Source organism: Pseudopipra pipra, chromosome 1 (genome assembly GCF_036250125.1).
Source record: "Pseudopipra pipra isolate bDixPip1 chromosome 1, bDixPip1.hap1, whole genome shotgun sequence".
Taxonomy (NCBI): Eukaryota; Metazoa; Chordata; class Aves; order Passeriformes; family Pipridae; genus Pseudopipra; species Pseudopipra pipra.
The window spans coordinates 61,933,033-61,952,470 of NC_087549.1; the positions used below are offsets into that span (position 1 = coordinate 61,933,033).

The window sequence follows — 19,438 nt, forward strand, 5'->3', positions numbered from 1 at the left end:
TCATTATTTACTTACAATGCTGATCACAGTCTACTCTAGCAAACACCACTTGATTCTTATCTGGATACTCTTCCTTAATTACGTTAGAAGCTTCCTCAAAAATAGGATGCAGCATTTGGCTGAAGCGGCACCTGTAAATAGAACAGGAAATCATAACTTTGAAATACTAATTTGAAATATTTTGATGACTAATGGAATATTTCAATCTTTGAAGGAAAAAGAAAAAAAAGAAAGAAGAGTTACTGAAAAAAATCACATCTACTTCTAACAATCCCAGTAAATGCCTGGATAAAAATAGATTCAAAAGTAACTTGAATAATTTGGGTGCCGAAAAAAGTAATTCTAAATGAATACAGAGTTCAAGATATGCTTCCCTGCTTTATCTGCTTAGGAAACGCCATTAATCAATTATAAGCTTTTATGAAATATATTCTATTCAGAAAATATATTGTTCATTTTTTTCCTGCCTGAATTAGCCTTGGGAAAGTAATTATAAAAACGTAGTAAAGGAAGATACTTAAGACTTGAGTTTCAAATATTCACCATCACCTTCAGGAAGGTCAACAACAGAAGTTCTAAGTGCTGTGTATAATATTATCGCTCAAGTTCAGAAGAATTTGAGCAGACTGCTTTTTCAGCACTGAGAAAAAGAGAACCCTATGGGTCCCTTCTTTCAGTTATGTCAGATTTTGAAGCAAATTTTCTTTTTGCCCAGGCTGTAGGATTGTAAACATGCTTCAGTGGCTTTAGGGAGTTTAGGGGTTAACACTAATGCACAAGCCCATTTTTAATACATCAGTGAAATTATTTTATATTCTATCCTTCTAAACTCATGAAAGAACTTCAAATTGAAGATGCATAATGGCACTGTGGAAGTTGTCAGAATGAGACCTCATGGAGCAGACTTTCAATGAACCAGCCTGCACTGAAGCCCACTTCAAACTTAACAGCATCAGGTTGGGGATGCCACTGTGCCTGACACAGAAACTTCCAAGTGAAGAGGCAAGTTTTGCTCTCAAAATACAAACAGAGTTCAAGTCCATTCTCCAAAAAAACCTGACTCTGGGTAGCACAACCATATGCTACACATTTAGCATGTATTTGTTACATATGGCTTCCCTGTCCCTGATTCTTCTCCACCCTTACAGCAGAGTACATGACTGCAACTCATCAGTTCTCATTCAAAAGTCAGGTACATCGCAGTCTGCTATGGTGAGAGGTTATTCCTGAATGCCTACACGTAATGATCGTAATTAAGGCTGTAATGTTCTAAAATTACAGCCTACTTTACCATGAATCAACTTGCAAGCACATACAAATCTTTAAATTCATAGTACATCTATTCTACAGAGGATCTGATAACAGTGGGGTTTTGGAGAAGGAACTGTGCTAATAAGGTCCTAAAACAGGATACTTGTTACCTGGCTATAGCAAATTTTAAAATATTTGTATCTTCCCTTTATGACAGAAGTATCAGAACATGGGTATTTAGCTACCTTTCTACAGTTTGTCATTTGCAAAATCCAAAAATCATTTTTGAATGGCAACGCAGACCTCAAATTTCAGTGTATTAAATTTACTCTCCATAGGTTTGCCTTCCTTGCTTATCTTTAAGAAAAGATAGCACTTTTGAAGTAGTCCATGATTCACCAAGTATCAGCAGATCACAAATTGAAAATTAAAAGTTTTGTTTATTTACATATTTTAAAAGATAGCCTCTATAGGATAATTCTATACAAAACTGGTAAGAGATTAGGTCCAGTTTCTTACTTAACTAGTTACTTTGTTGCACTATCATTAAAAAGGAGACATTTCACAGGGGTATATTGCTTAAAGTAATTCTAACAATGATTCAGGATGCAAGTTGGGTTTTTTTTAAAATATAATTTCAAGTAAACAGTTCCTTCTAAGTATGTCATTCACAAGGTCTAACCAGTTCAGCCCCAAATTCCTTCGTTTTACAGTTGCTCAGATTTCATCTCTCAATTATAATTTCTCTAGTTCTCCACTTGCAAGCTCTTTTGCAAGCTCTTACAAATTAGAAAAATTAGAAACTAGAAAAACAATTGATTTTTTGTGTCAAGTCTTTTTTTTTCTAGCACAAACGTATGGGACCAACACAGAAGAAAATGGAGAGTCTAAAATACTCCAATTTTTTCTGATAGGAGTCCTAAATGAAACATAGGATGGAAGAACTGCAGAAGGGGAAGCAATCAGGACATAAACCCAGGAAAGAACTGGTTTGAAAGCAACATACTACTATATTTTCAATTAGAAAACTATAGCCAAACATGACAGTTTTCAGTAGACAGAGTTTTAAACATAGAAAAAAAATATAACTTACCAATCAGCATAAAAATTAACTAAAGCAACATCTGCATTGTCTGAGAGGAAAGAAAAAGAAAAAACCCAATGTCACATTGAGAGGCAACTTCTTAGTTCTTTTATCTGAGATTATAAAAATACACACAAAAAACTATAAAAGCAAGTATTTCTACATTATTCAGTATATAGCTTAGTCTGATTGCTAGAAAACTGCTAGGATAAATCTTTTCTGAAATATAATCTATAACAAATGGAAGAGTGATGAAAGAGGCCTTCAGTCAAGTGTTCTATTGACTTTATTGATACATCAAAAATGTAAACTCTTAAGGTATTAAGACACAAAAGAAGTAATTAAATGACACATGAAATAAAAAGCAATTCTGGATTTAAAATTAAGGTACTCACATTCAGAAATAGTACTTCAGTGTATCTCTTAAGCATTAGCTCTATTACTCCCAAGTGTTAAAAAACAGTTAAAAGCTGAAATCTCAACTCTTGGGGTTAGAAGATCGACCAACAGGCAGATTGCCTGCACAACTTACTCTGGTCAGTCCTTACCTGTCTTATTTGCTAAGAAGGATACTAAAGCAAAAGGTAGCAAAGAAATCTTCAGTCCCCCAAAAAGCGAAAAATACTAAGAGACACTCAAAAAAAGTGCAATACCACAGGGATACATGTGATGAGGTAATGAAATAATGTTCTCACACATTACTTTTCACATACCAAAAAAAAAAAAAGAAAATACACCAAAAAAGGGTAAATCTCCTGCCTGAAAATAAACTATCATCTTTACACAATATAACAACTATGCTTTAAATTGATTTTTAGTAGTGGTAGTGGCCTAGACATTGAAAAAAAAAATGAAATACATACTGAAAATATAGAGTACCACTCACAGCTTTATAAAGCAGAAATGCTGACAAAGCAGAAAATTGACAAAGTTGCAGAGCAATTACATGTGAAGACTAAGATGTTGAAAGCCTGGAGATGATACTATGCTGGTAAAGACACTTTTGTGAAGGCTGGGGAGCACTACAGTTTTGATTAGAATTACAGCGTTAAGATTTTCATTATCGGCAAGGAATGCAAGTGGTTAACAGGTAATTAACAAGTATTGACAAGTTTAGGGTTACCTCCAAGACATAAAGTATTTATTGAAAGCAATCTGATACATTTTAAAAGTAGTTACACCTGGATATATTCCCTTTTATGAGTAACATTTTATAAAATGATTTTATATTTTCCACTGCATAGAAGGTAGTTACAAACAGATCACATACTACAAACTACTCCTGTAACATTAGACAGATTATAGAAGAGAGTTTAATAAAAGAGAATAAAGAGCATTTTTTCCCTTGATGCATTTGAAAAAACATCAAAACTTTTTTTGTGCAAAGACTTGCAAAGGCAAATTGCATATTTTTCAGAGGAAAAGGTTTCAGACAAGGAATACACATCTGTTTAATTTACGGATGGATCTCCTTTCTATGAGCCACCAGAATCAGCACAATGCTTAACCTGAGGAAAAGCATAGCTGAATAAGCAAGATACTTAAGGCCCATCACCATGGTTTTCAGTTGCTGCTGTTTTTTGGGGAGAACTTTTAAAATGCCCTCTGGAGAGGTTTTGGTTATGTAATCAAGCATTCCCATCTGCAAACCTGATACCAGTTATTTTTCTTAAGACACTTCAAATTCTCCTTGCAAGACATTAGTTCAGACAGCTAATTTTGACCACAGGCATTTAATATTTCTAAGCCAATTGCAACTCATATATTCAAAGCTAGGGTATGCATATTCATTTAATAACACTCCAATATTCACACATATTCACACAATAACTGCAGACCTATAAAGAAAAAGAATATTCAAAGTACTCACTTAAAATGTCATCTATATTTCCACTATCTAGACTTGTTATTTCACTTCTTGCTGGACTAAAAAGCCAAGACACCTAAAAAGAGAAAGTATATCAGTAACGTATGTAAAGTTTCAGCAATAATATAATAACTTATATATGATTCTTAAGAGTTCCAGTTCAAAAGCTGGCAAAGAACAGTAAAAGAACTGTAATTCAGTCCACGCATTTCAGATGACAGCAGTACTACAAATATACAAATAAACTATTTACAGATATAACATACTCTCACATTTAAAGCAAAATTAGCTATCTCTTAATATAATTCCCTAGTATGTAGGCAGAAATGTTACAGGTAAATTTTGCACCTTTAAGAACAACATATTCATAAGTTCACTCCATTTTTGCCACCTAACAACCTCACACAGCCCAGAAGTGCGTGGGCTTGGAGTTGCACACTCAGTAATTGCCCCTGCCACTTACAGGGCTTGTCTGGCTAAAAAGTGCCACATTAAGTAAAGCCTCAGTTGCTTACAATTTTATTGATGTTTTAGGAAACAGTTTCAGTATATATAACTCAACTAGCTACAGTCTTATCTCCTGTGTTTTTACTTGACACGGCTTCAGTCCCAGCATACAGTAGTCATATCAGACTATAAAAACTGAGGTACCACATCAGCCAAATAATTCAATTACAAAGCAGCATATGTATTACTCTTAATGCAGCTTTCACAGCAATACACAGTTTTATTGAAGAGCAGTCTCATATTCACTGCAATAGGCCCAGTTATTTTTGTCTCAAAATATGGTGAGGGAAAAAGAAAAAAGATTTGCTGTTCTATCCTAGATGAAAGAGGTATCAGTGAATTACAACTTATTTTTGCTTTGAGAGAGATAAGCATGCACATTTTTGAGTGGAACAACACAGATTCTGGTCTGGGACATAAATGTTTCCATCCTGAGCAACCTGGTCAGAAAGTCATCACTTCTCTAAGCAGGGCCAAGGCTTGGACCAGATGCTCTGCTGTGATGCCTTCCAGCTTCTGTTTTCAATCGATGTATGGTTCCTCAGGTGACAGAGATAACAAGAAAGGAAAAGGAAGGTTTTCGGTAGGGAACTGACAGGAAGGCACAGGTCAAGGAGTCAGGCAGAGACCATAGATCCCCAGTGACACCTGTGAGGAATTAACCCTCGCACTGAGATGTGGCAGCACACAACATACACACTATCCATGTTTCTGCAGACTGTTTACTCGTTGCAGCTGCAAAGAAAATCTGCTTATGGCTAACGAGGCATAGCTGACAAAAGGCACCAAGGAAAAACATAGCTAGAAGTATAAAGACCATCCAAATAAAAACACATGAAGCAGCTGGATACAAGGAAACAATTATACAAGGATCTCTGTATTTACGGAAGAGCCTGAGACCTATCCTGAACCTGTGCTAGAACCATGACTACAAAGAGCAAGCCTCCAGGGTATGCCTGCTTTTGACACTGTTTACAATTTATCAAAAGACTCATGCAATGTCACACATCAAGCTTCCTAACAACTGTTGCAAGCGTATATCAAATATTTGCCTCCAAAAAAAAAAAAAAAAAAGCCAAACTGGATCCCTGACTTTAAGATCAGCATCAAAAATGGTGAGAAACTTCTGCAGCAAGACACTGTCATTAGCTCTCAAACTATCACTGTAAATGGCACACAGGTGAGATCTGCAGCAATCATTTTCAATTCCTTCTCATTTGAGGATCACTATCCACGTCTCAGTGAAGACAGATTCTTTTGTATTTCCCATATACAGGCGCCCCTGGGTAGCATATACACTCCATCTTACACTACAGGCTGAAAAACACAGCAGCTGTTGCAATAAAAATATGTACCAGTGCTTCTCACTTGGTAACTGATCAAGATACTAATCTTAAATGCAAGTCTCAGATTTGTGGTGGAGTTTGCACAGTCTTGCTGTGGCACTTTAACAGCCTGCAATGAGCATCTGAACTGTGGCTTCAAGATGACTGGAGAGAAACAAAACTTATGGTTGAGCTATGAGGTCCATAGATGAAACAGGCAGCGTAACAACACAATTTACCAAAAAAAAAAAAATCTGATTAAGCAAGCTATGCAATGCACAAGTTGCAGCAGGCCAGTATTAGGGAAGTTCCTTTGAAGACACTGGCATTGCTGACTACTGAGCAGCAAAGAGGTAGGACTCTGCCTTCAGTCTTTGCAGAGGGAAGCTACACATATGGACCCACATCCACATTGGCCAAATCATCCCTAGAGAGGTAATAGCTGATGGCAACCATCAGTGCAGACACCTCTACATCACCCCTGGGGTGGTTCATGGGATGACAACTTCCATGGTGTTGCTATAGGGAGGTGCTGGTAGTAGTAGTAATGTTTGTAGTGAAAAATGGGTCAAGTCAGCATGTGCATGAGGTGGCGCAGTTTTTGTTTGTACCCACATGCTGTTTTATTGCAAATGTTAGGACAGATCTAACTTGTGCACAATTGAAGCAGTAGCTACGATTAACAAAACCAGTTGGAATATTGCTCAAGGTAATAAAGGATAACTCAACATTAATTTTGTTGGTCATCATCTGATCCTCCCACAGGTGACTGCAAACTCAGTGTTCCAAGGCTTCAGCTGCCCTGCAAGGCCTCAAGAAGCTCTAATCACCTTGAAGACCACAGAGTTACTTATCCTGTTTATAACCTTGAACAATGCTTTTTAACACAGAAAATCCACACAAGCCTCTAGAAAGCAAGAACTTCTTAGCTGTTGCACACAGCTCTGCATCACCATTCACACTCGAAACAAATTTTCACAGTAGGTCTTGGTGAAACTATTTTCACAGGAGCTCAGCGTTTTGGCTTGTCTAAACACACCGAACAGGTAAGATATCAATTTCTTAAATCCACATAGCTTTTTCTAGAATAGCTTTCCAATAGCAACACAAATCTTATCTAATAGGATAAATTACACATAAATTAAACACAACGTAGATAAGCACATTATTTGCAGTCGGGAACAGGCTACATTACTTAGCAGATACACTTAAATGGATCAGGAACTGTAGTCACATTTGTAGATTGCTACAATACACTTAACTTGCAATGCAAATATTTAACTGCACCATGAAAGCACACCACGTACTAACCAATAAGATCCTCTGCTAGGCTGTGCTATGTGCAGAAAAAAGGAATCAAAACTACTTCTTTATAGCACAAAAAAGTTTGTGATTCCTTTCTTAACTCTTACCGTGGAAAAATGTGGTGCAAACTGCATGTTTCAATATATGTGTTTCATATATTGAAAGTGAAAAAGGAATTAAGCCATATCTCTTATTGCCCTTTTATATTACAGTAGTGCAATAGGTCTGAGACTAAGAGCCTTCTTTCCCCAAAAGTTGCATAAAATCTGAGATAAGTGAAATACTTTTTCCACTAGAAGTATGAAAATTTCTGTTTGTCAAAGATATTCATAACCATGTTCTCAAATGTTTTATACTGACTAAATCATAGTGGGTGCCAAACTCTTCATAACAAGTTGATAGTCTCAGGGAAAAAAGCATTCCTTGAAGAAATGTCAATAAATATGCAAGATGCACTTCAGCAGAAGCTTTCATTAAGGTGTAATGCCTGTAAGGAAGAAAGCACATCCTTTTGACCCAGTAATCTTGCTGTTCCATGAGATGCAAGAGGGTTTATGATATTACTAGTATTAATATTTAACATGAAGAAATACAGATTCGTATTTAAATTGCTAAGAAGCTACACTGTTTTGAGAATATTTTCTGACCTTTTTCAGGCCTGTGTTTCATATCCGTGGGCAGAAAACAAGACATTTTGAGGAAATAATTTGTGAATATCAGCAACACACTTGATAAAACAGGTATTAAACACATGTTCTGAAAAATATACTGGCTAAAAAATGTCTTCAGGATTTTTTACTTTTAAATGCAAACTTTGCATTCCACTAGTGTATAGTGGAAGGACAGAGGGATGACTGTTCATGTTTGAGAATTATTTTTTTCTTTAGTTACAAACTAACCTCCCAAGATAGCTACACTGAAGAAAGCATCTTGAAAAAATAATTTGAAAGGAAAATTGGTTATGTAAGTACACCTGAAACAACTCAGGTTGCTGCCTTTACATTGGATAAAATTAGCCATGTATATATATATATATATATATACATGTATATATATATAAAAATATAAGATATATATTTCTATTTTTAAATGTTTAAACTATGAAAATCTGAAGGTAAAACTAAGTAGCTATGAAATAAAAAGATTTTAAAAAATAAAGACAGAGTAAGATATTAAAATATTAAATACTTGAATGAAACTACAGAAGTTATATTACCATGTTTATAATCTACTCACAATCATTTAACACTAAAGAAAAACGACAAGCTAAACTATGCACTAAAACAAACGAATGCAGAAAGCTGCACTTACAGAATGCACTGCTGGAGGGAAAAAGTCAGGAACTGAACAATGCATTCACAAAGATAAAATTTAGCTTTTGGGGGGAGGGAAGAAGAGGAGATGACACGTGTATTTTTTACTCTTCTGGTCCTCAGAAACACTGTCAAATAAAGCATGAACATCACAGTTCAGGTTCCTGGAAGCTTCTGAAGGTAACACTGGTCATGTTTTTATTGGGAAGTTTAATTAATACAGAAATGTTAGTATTCTGATTAAATTTTGATCCTCACGAACTTAGCCATCACTTAGCCACTTATGCCTGGAGCCAGTACCAGTCACTTCTGAGGAGTAACTACAAATTATCTGAGATTTATTCAGATTGTTTCTAGTGAAAGACCTGAAAGCCATTATCATCCTTGTCTGACACACGCAATGCCACACAAGCAGCCTTACACAACATAAAATGCTCGGACAAAACCTACTCAACTGACCCCCAGCAACGAACCTCTGCCAGGTTTCATATCCCTTTCCCAAAGAGGAAATAAATGCACACCCAGTTTCAACTCACCTTCTACTGACCCTGTTGCTGTTCAACTGTAAAGCCCACTGGTTATTCAGGAGATTTAGATCAACCTTTTATTAACATTTTACTCTTACCAGTTTGTGCTGTTCTTTAATTGCTAACTGGACAGAAGAGACAGGCCTATAGGTTTAGTGGTATTTCTTTTTCAAGTTTATTGTAGTTTACATACCACTTTCTGGCAGAAAAGTTTAACAGTTTAAATGTTCATAATCTTAAAACTACAAGAAAAGGAAAACAAAACGGGTCTGTTTAATTTTAGTTCTTCATGTCTTTATTTTTTAACGCACATAATAAAACAGAGGTCCTCATTTCCAAAGCAAATTATCTGAAGAACACAGGAAATTTATTCTTGGAGCATTATGATTTCTAATTAGTACTACACCTGCAAGGCAGTCAACAAGAACAACCTTCATTTTCAGTTGCTAGACTTTCTATTTACCTTTTCTTCCTGCTGGGAAATCCTAAAGGCACACAACTAAACTGTCTTTCTCCTCTAACGCAAAATCATTTTACATTCTCCAGCCAGCTCTAGCCCACATCTAATCCAGACTGACATGTTGAAGTTACTACCTGAAGTCCAAGCCCCATAGGACTCTGCGGCTGACTTTCAGTTCCTGAGTACCTCTTTCTTCATGCATGCCACTAATCTGCTGCTACTCTGAGGTCTGCATTAAACTCCTGGACAACAGGAAGCAGACGAGTTTACAGCCTGCTGTAGGATGATACAAATTGAAAGCAATCCCAGGAGGCAGCAATGCCAAAGCTGGCAGACATTGTAAAAGCCCTGAATTTTGGCTTCAGAACCATCAATCAGGAGCATCTCGCTGGCAGCATTCCCAGAAGCCCTATAATGAAGCACAAAGTTCAGAGCAGAGAGAGAGAGAACAGTAAATAGAAAATGGTGGGGTAAAACAAAAAAAGAACATTATTCACCCCCTCAGTGAGAACAGTTCAACTCTTAATTGTCACCACTTGATTCCAGGCTGTGCCTAAACATTTTCATAACTTTGACTGCTGCCATCACCATTGATTATTCAGGGTTTTCATTAGTAATGTAAGCTGCTTTCATTATGGGACTATTAGACAAAGTTCAAAACACTAACACAAAGTTCAAAACACTAATACAAAGTTCAAAACCCTAACAATAACTAAGTTATTAGTTCAAAACACTAACTAACAATCTGAGTTACAGTTAAGTTTTCAGAGCAATGTTTAAATGGGCAACAAAAAATCATTTTCCTATTATTCTTCACTCAAGAGTCATATCTTAAATTTAATCAGGGAAATGTAAAATGCTCAAGGGAAGCTACTTAAAATAGATTTAAAGAGTGCAGTTACTAACTTCCATGAGAACAGAGAAAAAAAATCTAACTAAACTGAAATACAGATAATATATATATTAGAAAAGTAAACTCACTTCTTTAGCCTTGATAGACAATTCACTTTTATACTGACTTAGCCAAACAGTGCTATAACTGCACAGAACTAGGTAGAGACCACCATATTAAAAAGAGGTAATGTGATTTTTTCCTCCATATATCTTGTCTTCTACTCCCATTTTAAGTGTCTGGAAGGAATATTTGGTGTAACTACATGTCTTATTAATAATAAAGAACTTTTTTCCCCAATGAAAATATTGGGGAAAAAAAAATCACAATTCATAACAGTATCTTTGAAAATCCAAATTATATTGATTTGACACTTCAAATCAGGAAAAAGAACTCACAGCCTATGTTCCTACAACTGAATTTAGCACACGAGGAGTTGCAGGACTCTCATGTACAACTGGGAATGATTCATAGCCACAGAGATCTCTCAACAGCCTGAAGCACTGAAGAGTCCCAGAAAAATGGGTAAATTAACCTCTCAACAGTTTGTGAACTATTATTAGAAGACACAAGATGTTCATTCAAAAAGTCCACTGCAGAGATGAAAATTAAACCTCAGTATCAAAAAGTACAGTCCAATGCACTGCGATTTTTCCATAAAGCTATTAGTAGCAGAATCATGCAACCAAACAAATCTAAAGCTTAAGTCTCTAGGCACAAACCTATGGATCACTGTCTTTTATAGAAATGTTTAAGTCAGGGCTCAAAAAAATGACATGAGGCGTGTCTAAAAAAGTGTTACAGAGGTAAGACCTGTAATTTATTTTCAGTTGAACTATTTGTGATTTTCAGTTATTTCTCTTGGCCTGGAGGGAAAAGGGCAATCCCCAGTCAGGGTCATAAAACACTGGTTCCCTTGTCTTAAACATCCACTTTGAGGTAACACAGTCCATACACCTATAAAAGATGTAAACAGATGTCTGAACAACTTCATGAATGATGTTCAGAGTACTCCACATACTCAGAAATAGGAATCTACCTTAAAGCCTGTTTCACAGCTTAAAGCCATGAATTCTGCTCCACAGGGAACTCTGAACCTTTAGATATTTTACGTACCAAACTTCATCTTTTACACAAGCAGCTAGAATTCCCCTGAAAGAAAAGGTCTGATTCGCACAGCTTTTTAGGAAAAAACACAATCTCATGTTCTGACAACCTTTTCTTTCCCATATCTACCAACTGCTCTGATTATTTGGCAACAAAGATAAACTTTCAAGAAGCACATAAAATACAAATGCAATCTCCAAAATGATTAGCACAAATTAAGCAGCTGTTGCTGTATATGAAGGCCAGCACCCTCAGGGTTCTCAACTAGTTAAAGCATGACCCAGCAACACGAAATAAAGGGCAGCTTGGTCTTGTCAAGACTCTGGCAAGGCCAGCAGAGCAGAATAGTTTGCTGCCCCTTTTCAGCAAGCCAAGGAAATATGCCCTGTTCTCTATTTTGGCCATTGCTTCTACATGTAAAACCCAATACTAAAAACATTCGCTGTAGACCTCGGAGACTGTGTACTTGTAACTCCATTCCTCATGTCACAGATCACATATGTAACCCTGTATGCAAATCATTTCTCAATATCCTCTCTGCATTTTAAGATAAGTCAAAGCCACTTTTGCACTTGAAATATTTTGGAAATTATTTTGATGTGTAACAGTAGAGAAGAAATTGTGAGTCCTTTCATATAGTCAAGTCGAGTCTAAATAGAAGGCTTATTAGGAACTGTGTTTTGAGAGCCATGTGTATCATTACAGAAAGCAACATACTACCCTGTTATTCATTATGATCTTCTACAGTCTTTCCTCTGCCCTTCATTATAGTCTTTACATGCAGGGCCATTGCAGAACAAGGAATTAGATTTTTTTTTTTTAATAACATAAATAGATGTATGTTTTCTTCATTCTTGGACTGGTGATGAAAATGCATATTAAAATGAAACAAAAGCTTCTATGGCATTCTGTGGAAGGAGTGGCCACGGAATTCAGAATCTCTCCTTTAAAGCATAATCTTAGAGGAGGAAACCAAAGGTAGATGTAGTGTTTCCACAACAACCCATATTCCCTTTGTCACGTGAATATTTGCTAGCTTGGAATAATCTGAAGGACTGAACATATTAGTGGATAACTGAGTTTTCCACACTTGCTGCCTACACACATTCTACTGCTTCAAAAATAACACAATTTCTACTTTGGTAGATTCCAATACATACTGAGTTTATTCTCCAACAAGACAAAACCAACTCATTTTAAGTGAAATGATCAATACCTACTCATTTCTAGCTGCTTCGCTGTTTACTAATTATACAATCTAGTTGCAATGCTGAATACATTTTTACTCCTCTGCTCCAAAGCATCATGTTCTCCAGACCTTTGCAATATCAAGAAAGGCGAGAACTTTAAGCAAAGAGAACCCTGTTCAGCTTTACCTTTCAGGCTGGAACTTGTTTTAAAAGTAGGTGTGAATTACCAAAACCAACTGCACAAATGCCAAAATAAAGGCTACCATAAACACACATCAACTAGCCCTTCATGATAAAAACACCTAAGAATCAATTTAGATAAAATAGCAGTCAGGTGGCATAATAAAAATACAGTGTTGGAGAAATCTGTATTTCACATATTATTAGCATTTATAGTTGAAATACCACAGTCATGAAGCTCTGGATGCTGGACCCACACTGCTTTAACCATGCAGCTGAGGTACTGGGTCAGGGAGGAAAACACAAAGGGCAATAAAAGTGAGAAATAGACAAACAAAATACTTAAATGAAAAATACAGCTGGGGTCGTTCTTCTCGCCCAGCCTAACCAAAAGAATGCAAAACATAATGGTTTAACTTGAACTCTAAAGACAACATAAGGGAAGAGAAGTGGACAAACCAGCCTCTGATATCACTGTTTTAATTGTACCATTTACATTAGCACTGCTGCCTATTTGTACTTCCAAACAACAAAATCCTTTTTGAAAGTACAGAATCACAGCCACCTTGATTCGGGTCACCCTTATTTGACACTAAAGACGATGACAATTAGAACTAAACAATGGAGCAACAATCATTGGCAGAGCAGTAAATGTAGGAATGATTCTACAACAACTAGCAGTTTAAGGTAAACTCTTGCTCTCTTCCAGTTTTAGCATGGCACGGTCAAGTTAAACTGCAATCTCCTCCAGAACTAACCCATACACGAATACAGACACAACCACCCTTGTTCATTGACCTCATATCTAGAGCTTTTAGAAAGAAATAATACTTCCAATATCACTAAGAACTCTCCTTGTGCTACAGATTTTGGTTTTCCATCAGCATGACTGAGGTGCCACTTTTCCTCAGATTACCTAATATTTCAGCAGGAGCTTAAGGTTTTGTTTGTGCAACTATCAAAAGAGAGCTACAGTACTTTGTGATGCAGACGTTCGTAGTGTATGAAGTGTTTGCCCGTACAGTAAAACCATGGAGATTCAGTCCTGTGTTGCTGTTGCTCTTCCTTCTTTTTCTGAGGAATCAAAATGTGGAAAAATTCCTTAGAATTTCAAAATTACAAACTTTCTAATATACAATGGAGTTTTGTAGCCTCAGCTTATCATTCCCTTAACATCAGAACTCTGAACTTTAGAATAAATAAATTTAAAACATCATCTAAACTTATGTTACTTTGATTATTTCTTTTTCTTCACTCCAGGCATAATTATGATGCACATTCCACAAACTTCCATTCTACACATGCAAACTACTAATCACAGTATATTAAAGCTCTCTGGCAAACCATTAGCTTGTCTCTAACAAATGTTTTAACTCAATTTTTATGTTAGCATTTATGATTTGTTACCTTAAAAATAACATATGATAAGGGATATGATCTTCCAAATAAGCAGTAATAGAAATACTACTCCACAGCTGCATCCTAATTGACAAGTTAGCATTGGAGAAATCTCCCAATTTAAATGAGGAGGGAAAAAAAAAAGATACCTTTTACAATTAATTCACTGGCTATCTTCTATGGAAGAGCATTGATTAAAGCAATGCTACCTGAACCTGAGGAGAAAAATTCACCATTGGGACCACAGCCACATGCACCTCGAAGAATGAATGGCTAATTTCAGACTGCATAAGAGCTATTTTCTTTCTACCCTAAACAGCTGTGAAGGGCCTGCACATATGCTGTCAATTTATCCCAGATAGCTCTGGACAGCAGAAGAGTAAATAATGCAGAGGACAGGACACATGCCACAGATATTTTGAAATGCACAAAAGAAAGTCATATGGAGATACCTCATTGCTGGTTTACCTCCCCAAGGAATATTAAACCTGCCAGCTTCAAGCTGACTCCCACAAAAATATTCAAGCAACTATTCCAGACTGGTCCTAAAAATAGTATGAACACATTAACATGGTGCAGTGCTTGAAGTGGGAGCAAGTATCAGACACCCTGGCTCTGCAGCTAACCAGCTTCATGAAGCAAACATGGAGGACTTCTGCAACCAGAACTGTTATCAAAATCCTCAGGTATCACAGCTATGTATTGGCTTATTTTAAAATAATGTTTAAAATACTAAAATACTAAAAAGACCTCTCCCCCCTGCAATTTTACTTTTTTAATCAAAGCAGTTTTAAATGTCATTTAAAGGTAATTCCTGAGAGGCTCGCACACTCGCTGAGCTCCCTTCACTAATTAACGTATCATTAGTAGGAAAGAACTCCTAACTGTTCACCCCCTGCACCACATACACTCTTAATTACCTTTGTGAAGCAACCAATTTGTCTTTCAATCATCCCATCCAAAGTCCCAAGTGAATTGACTCAACCGAGAGAAGGAAGGAAAAAAAAAAAAGGAAAAAAAGTTTTTTCATATACATGTTTATGAAAATTCATAATTTTTATGACTGGCAAAGAGTATAGGAGCTAAGTGCTTTCAGCAAGAGTTAAGAAAAGGGATTTCAATAAACTATAAGAGCCAGAAGTGATAGACTGACTAAAGGAACAAAAAACTCTTCTTGGGATTACAAATATGAATACATCACTGAAAAGCTTTCCCTTTGTGAAGCTTTTGAGAAAGTTAATTATATCATCACTTCATAATCACGACAGCTACGGAAAACAGCAAAACACTATCACAGCTGTTGTTTTCTTTTTCAAGACCATTGGAACAGGCACCTATTCCTTGCCTTTCAAAATACTTCCTTGCAGAGTTCCTAACGGACAAGTTCTCTCCATGTTTATGTCCAATTGCCACATGAATCTGCTTGGAGACAAAATATAAGCTTTACTGCCAGTTATCTTACAACAAAGATTAAACTGCTCTTCTTCTCTCCCTTTCACAAATCTATGAAAATAAACCCCCAAAAACCTGACACCCTTACAGACTTTTTTTTTGGATGCACCTCAATGAAACACACAAGAAACACGCAAGAATCACTGATGCCAGACAAGACAGAAGACATGCTGAAAGCAAAAAGCATGCCAAGGAAACAGGTCATTTACTAAACTGTTTCTAGAGCCCTAACTTCTGCTCAGGTTCCTTTTCATGAATACCATTTAAAATGCAGAGTTTCAGTCATTAAAGAAATCTAAGCCACAGAGAAGTATCTTTCTCTGAAACTGAATGCAGCAAAACATGTAACTGCAATCTCCCTGTTAGTTAGCATATCCTTCATTTTGGTCCCAAAGTGAAGCAGCTGGGAGACTCCAACACATAAAATGTGATAATTTATGTCTTCCAGGAAGCAAGCCATTGGACTTCCAGTGTTTCACTTCATCGCTGCTGCTAATGAAACTTTCATATATAGGCCACCAATGACTAGGGCTCACACTAAATCCCATCTATAATCTACTATGAAACTTATTTTTAATTTAAAAAAAGTACCTTACACAACCACTGAATACACTCAGGTCTTAATAACAATTCAGGCCACTCATACAACATGGCTCTGAAAGCCAAAAGGGCCCACAAGAGCCTGCTGAGCTTCAAGGACCACCTCACTGGAGCATGGAAACAATCCACTTCACTGTGCAGAAAGTCGTATGGCAGAATTTCTGGATGAGTTTAAAAACAGAAAAAAAGGAAGTACACAGAATGTAGAGGTAAGCAAATAAATACTTGGTAGGAGTAGAGAAACACTGCTTGAGCAGGCAACAGTCCAAGCTCAGCTGGAGCTGAGAGAAGGATGTTAAGGGTAACGCAGAAGGTTTCTACGGGTATGCTGGCAACAAAAGGAAGACTAAGAAAATCGCAGGCCTGCTGCTCAACTAGTAGGGAAAGTGCATGAAAGAGGCTTAGACACTCAATAATGTCTTTGATTTTCTACTGATGAGGCCTGAGCCTGCTAGTAGAGAACCTGGGAAAAGAAGCATTACCCATGTGAGCAGAAGACCAAGTTCGAAAGCTCTTAAGCAAACTGGACGTACACACAGCCACAGAACCAGACCAAATGTATTTTCCTGGTCATCAGGAGAATTATGGAGACTAATTTTCTTTCTAGAAGCCACATCCATCCAACATATATTTGGAATAAGGAAATCAATCTGACTGTTTTCTATAGCAAGCCATTTAGCTCTGTAAATGAGAGGAGTACTGGACATTGTTCACCTTGACTTTAGCAAGCTTCTAACACAGTGTCTTAAAGTATCCTTAGACCAAAACTGGCCACACATGAACTAAATAAGTGAACTATAAAGTGAGTGACACAGCAGCTGAATTGCCGAGCTCAAAGGGCTGTAACTAAAGACATCATGTCTGAGTGGCCTCTAATGGAGTTTCTCCAGATCAATTTTGAGTGTAAGGTTTGTCCTTACTTATAACCAGAATGATTCAACAGACCACTCCCTCAGCAGCTTCCTGAGAATATGCAACTTGGTGAAGTAGTTTATAAGCTAGACAGGAGATCTGCTATTCAGACAGACCTCACAACTGACTGGAGAAATGGCCTGACAGAAACCTTGTGAAGTTCAACAAAGGCAAAGTCCTGCATCTCGGGTGGAATAATGCCATACAGGCTGGGAGCCAATCAGACAGAAAACAGCTTTGCAGAAAAGGTCTTGAGGAGCAAGGTGAAGAGGAGTCAGCAGCATGACCCTTGCAGCAAAGACAACTGCATACTGGGCTGTGTTATCAGAAGTGTAGCCAGCAGACCAAGGGAAGCGATTCCTGCCTTTTAGTTGGCACTTGTGTGACCGCATCTGAAGGATTCTGTCCAGTTTTTGGACTGTCTGTACAAGACATTAACACGTGGAAGCGAAGTCCAGCAAGTGGCTACAAAGGTAAGTAGTGATGAGAGAAGAGGTTATACAAGGAGAGGCGGAGACAGCTGCATTTGTTCAGTCTTAAGAGGAGGAAGTTATTACTGCTGCTACCAGTGACCTAACTGGAGGTTATAGAGAAGGCAGAGCCAGACTCTTCTCAAAGATGCAGTGATGGGACAAGAGGTAATGTACACAATCTACATCCCCAAATAGATTTTTCAGAGAAAACTTTCAACAAGGTTTTGATCCAACACGTTTGGTGCCCAGGGAAGTTACAGAAACTCCATCCTTGGATATACAAGATGACTGGAAAAACCCCTGAGCGATCCCATCTAAGTTAGTTTTCAGTTGAGCAGGGAGTGAGACCAGATGACTTTTCCAGGTCCCTTCCCATTTAAATGATCAAACCTCTAGTGGCAGAACTCTACAACTTGATCCAATCAGGCAAATACGGTTGGACTCAATACTCCTCTCCATCAAAGCTTCCTTGCTAAAGCCAAACTAGCAGGTCAAGAAAAAAAGGCTGGAAGAAAACTAGAACACTTACCACACTAAAAATAGATGAACAAGGAGATTTACCGTGTTCAGCAGAAACCTTGTGCTGCATATTCAACTACCTGGGAACCAGTTACTTGCTGAAGGTACACACCGAGCACCTGCCTTTAGATAACCTCGTAGGATGCTCTGTCCTCACTGTTTTCACTATTTCACAATCCCTGTATGGTTTGAGATACAGGCCACTGCACTTTGCATTATGCTTAGTGCCATGGCAGCCAACAAGATAACGTTTTTGTTCTATCAGCTGCACAAAGAGCAGGTCTTGTGGATCACTGCCAGATTAAAGGGATTTTTGCATGCATATGAAAGAGCTTACAGGTTTGGTTCCTTTCTAGAAGAGGCTGCAAGTTACAGGTACTTTTCTGGAGGAGACAGTAGTGGAACTTTGGACATGTTTTAATGGCATGAATGGCTCTGAGCTTTAAAGGGTGTATTATCAGAGTAGTCAGTTTCGCAGTAGTAGCATATATGAAAATAGGAAAAATTATGGAATTCTTTTGCATTATACCTTGTTGCTTTTTGGAAGGCATTTTTTGTAATCACCAGAGAATAATTTAATATGTACACAGTCCTGCAGCTGGTTTGGAGAAACACAGCATCCTCAACCAGCAGTGAAAAAAACATTCTGAGTTAGTGTTTAGTATACCAATAACTTGACAGAATAACTCTTAACAATGTAAAATGAAATACCTGAGAGACAGCAAATTTAAAAATAAAATTAAAGTTTATCAAACTTCTAAAATCTCATTTATGAACTTTTTTTTTTAATTAGACTACATCAGCAGTTGATATTACTATCAGTTTTGAATTGCATGTGTTCTGCCAATGGTTAGGATGCTTCCAATGAAGGAAGACATATCAGGGAGAAAGAAAGGGTAAGGCAGAACTCTCAAAGGAAATTTGATCTCACTCCATTTCCTAAATCTCTACAATGAACCTGCCCTCCTCTACTTCTCTGGGAAGTTTTCTCCAGTTTGGAGTTTTGGAAGAAAATACTCCTTAGGCACTGATATCTACATCCTATGTTGCTTCTCCTTACATTCCCAAATGTTACT

The 19,438-nt window shown here is 37.1% G+C and overlaps 1 protein-coding gene across 1 annotated transcript in view; it reads right to left on the reverse strand.

Moving 5' to 3' along the window:
- The window catches only part of ERP44 (endoplasmic reticulum protein 44), a 50,486-nt gene that overhangs the window by 26,589 nt on the left and 4,459 nt on the right, over positions 1-19,438 (reverse strand). Inside the window, exons 2-4 of the mRNA XM_064658783.1 lie at positions 4,206-4,278; positions 2,345-2,384; positions 16-131 (exon numbers count right to left, since the gene is read on the reverse strand). Coding sequence (XP_064514853.1) covers positions 16-131; positions 2,345-2,384; positions 4,206-4,278 — 229 coding nt within the window. The remainder of the gene's footprint in view (positions 1-15; positions 132-2,344; positions 2,385-4,205; positions 4,279-19,438) is intronic.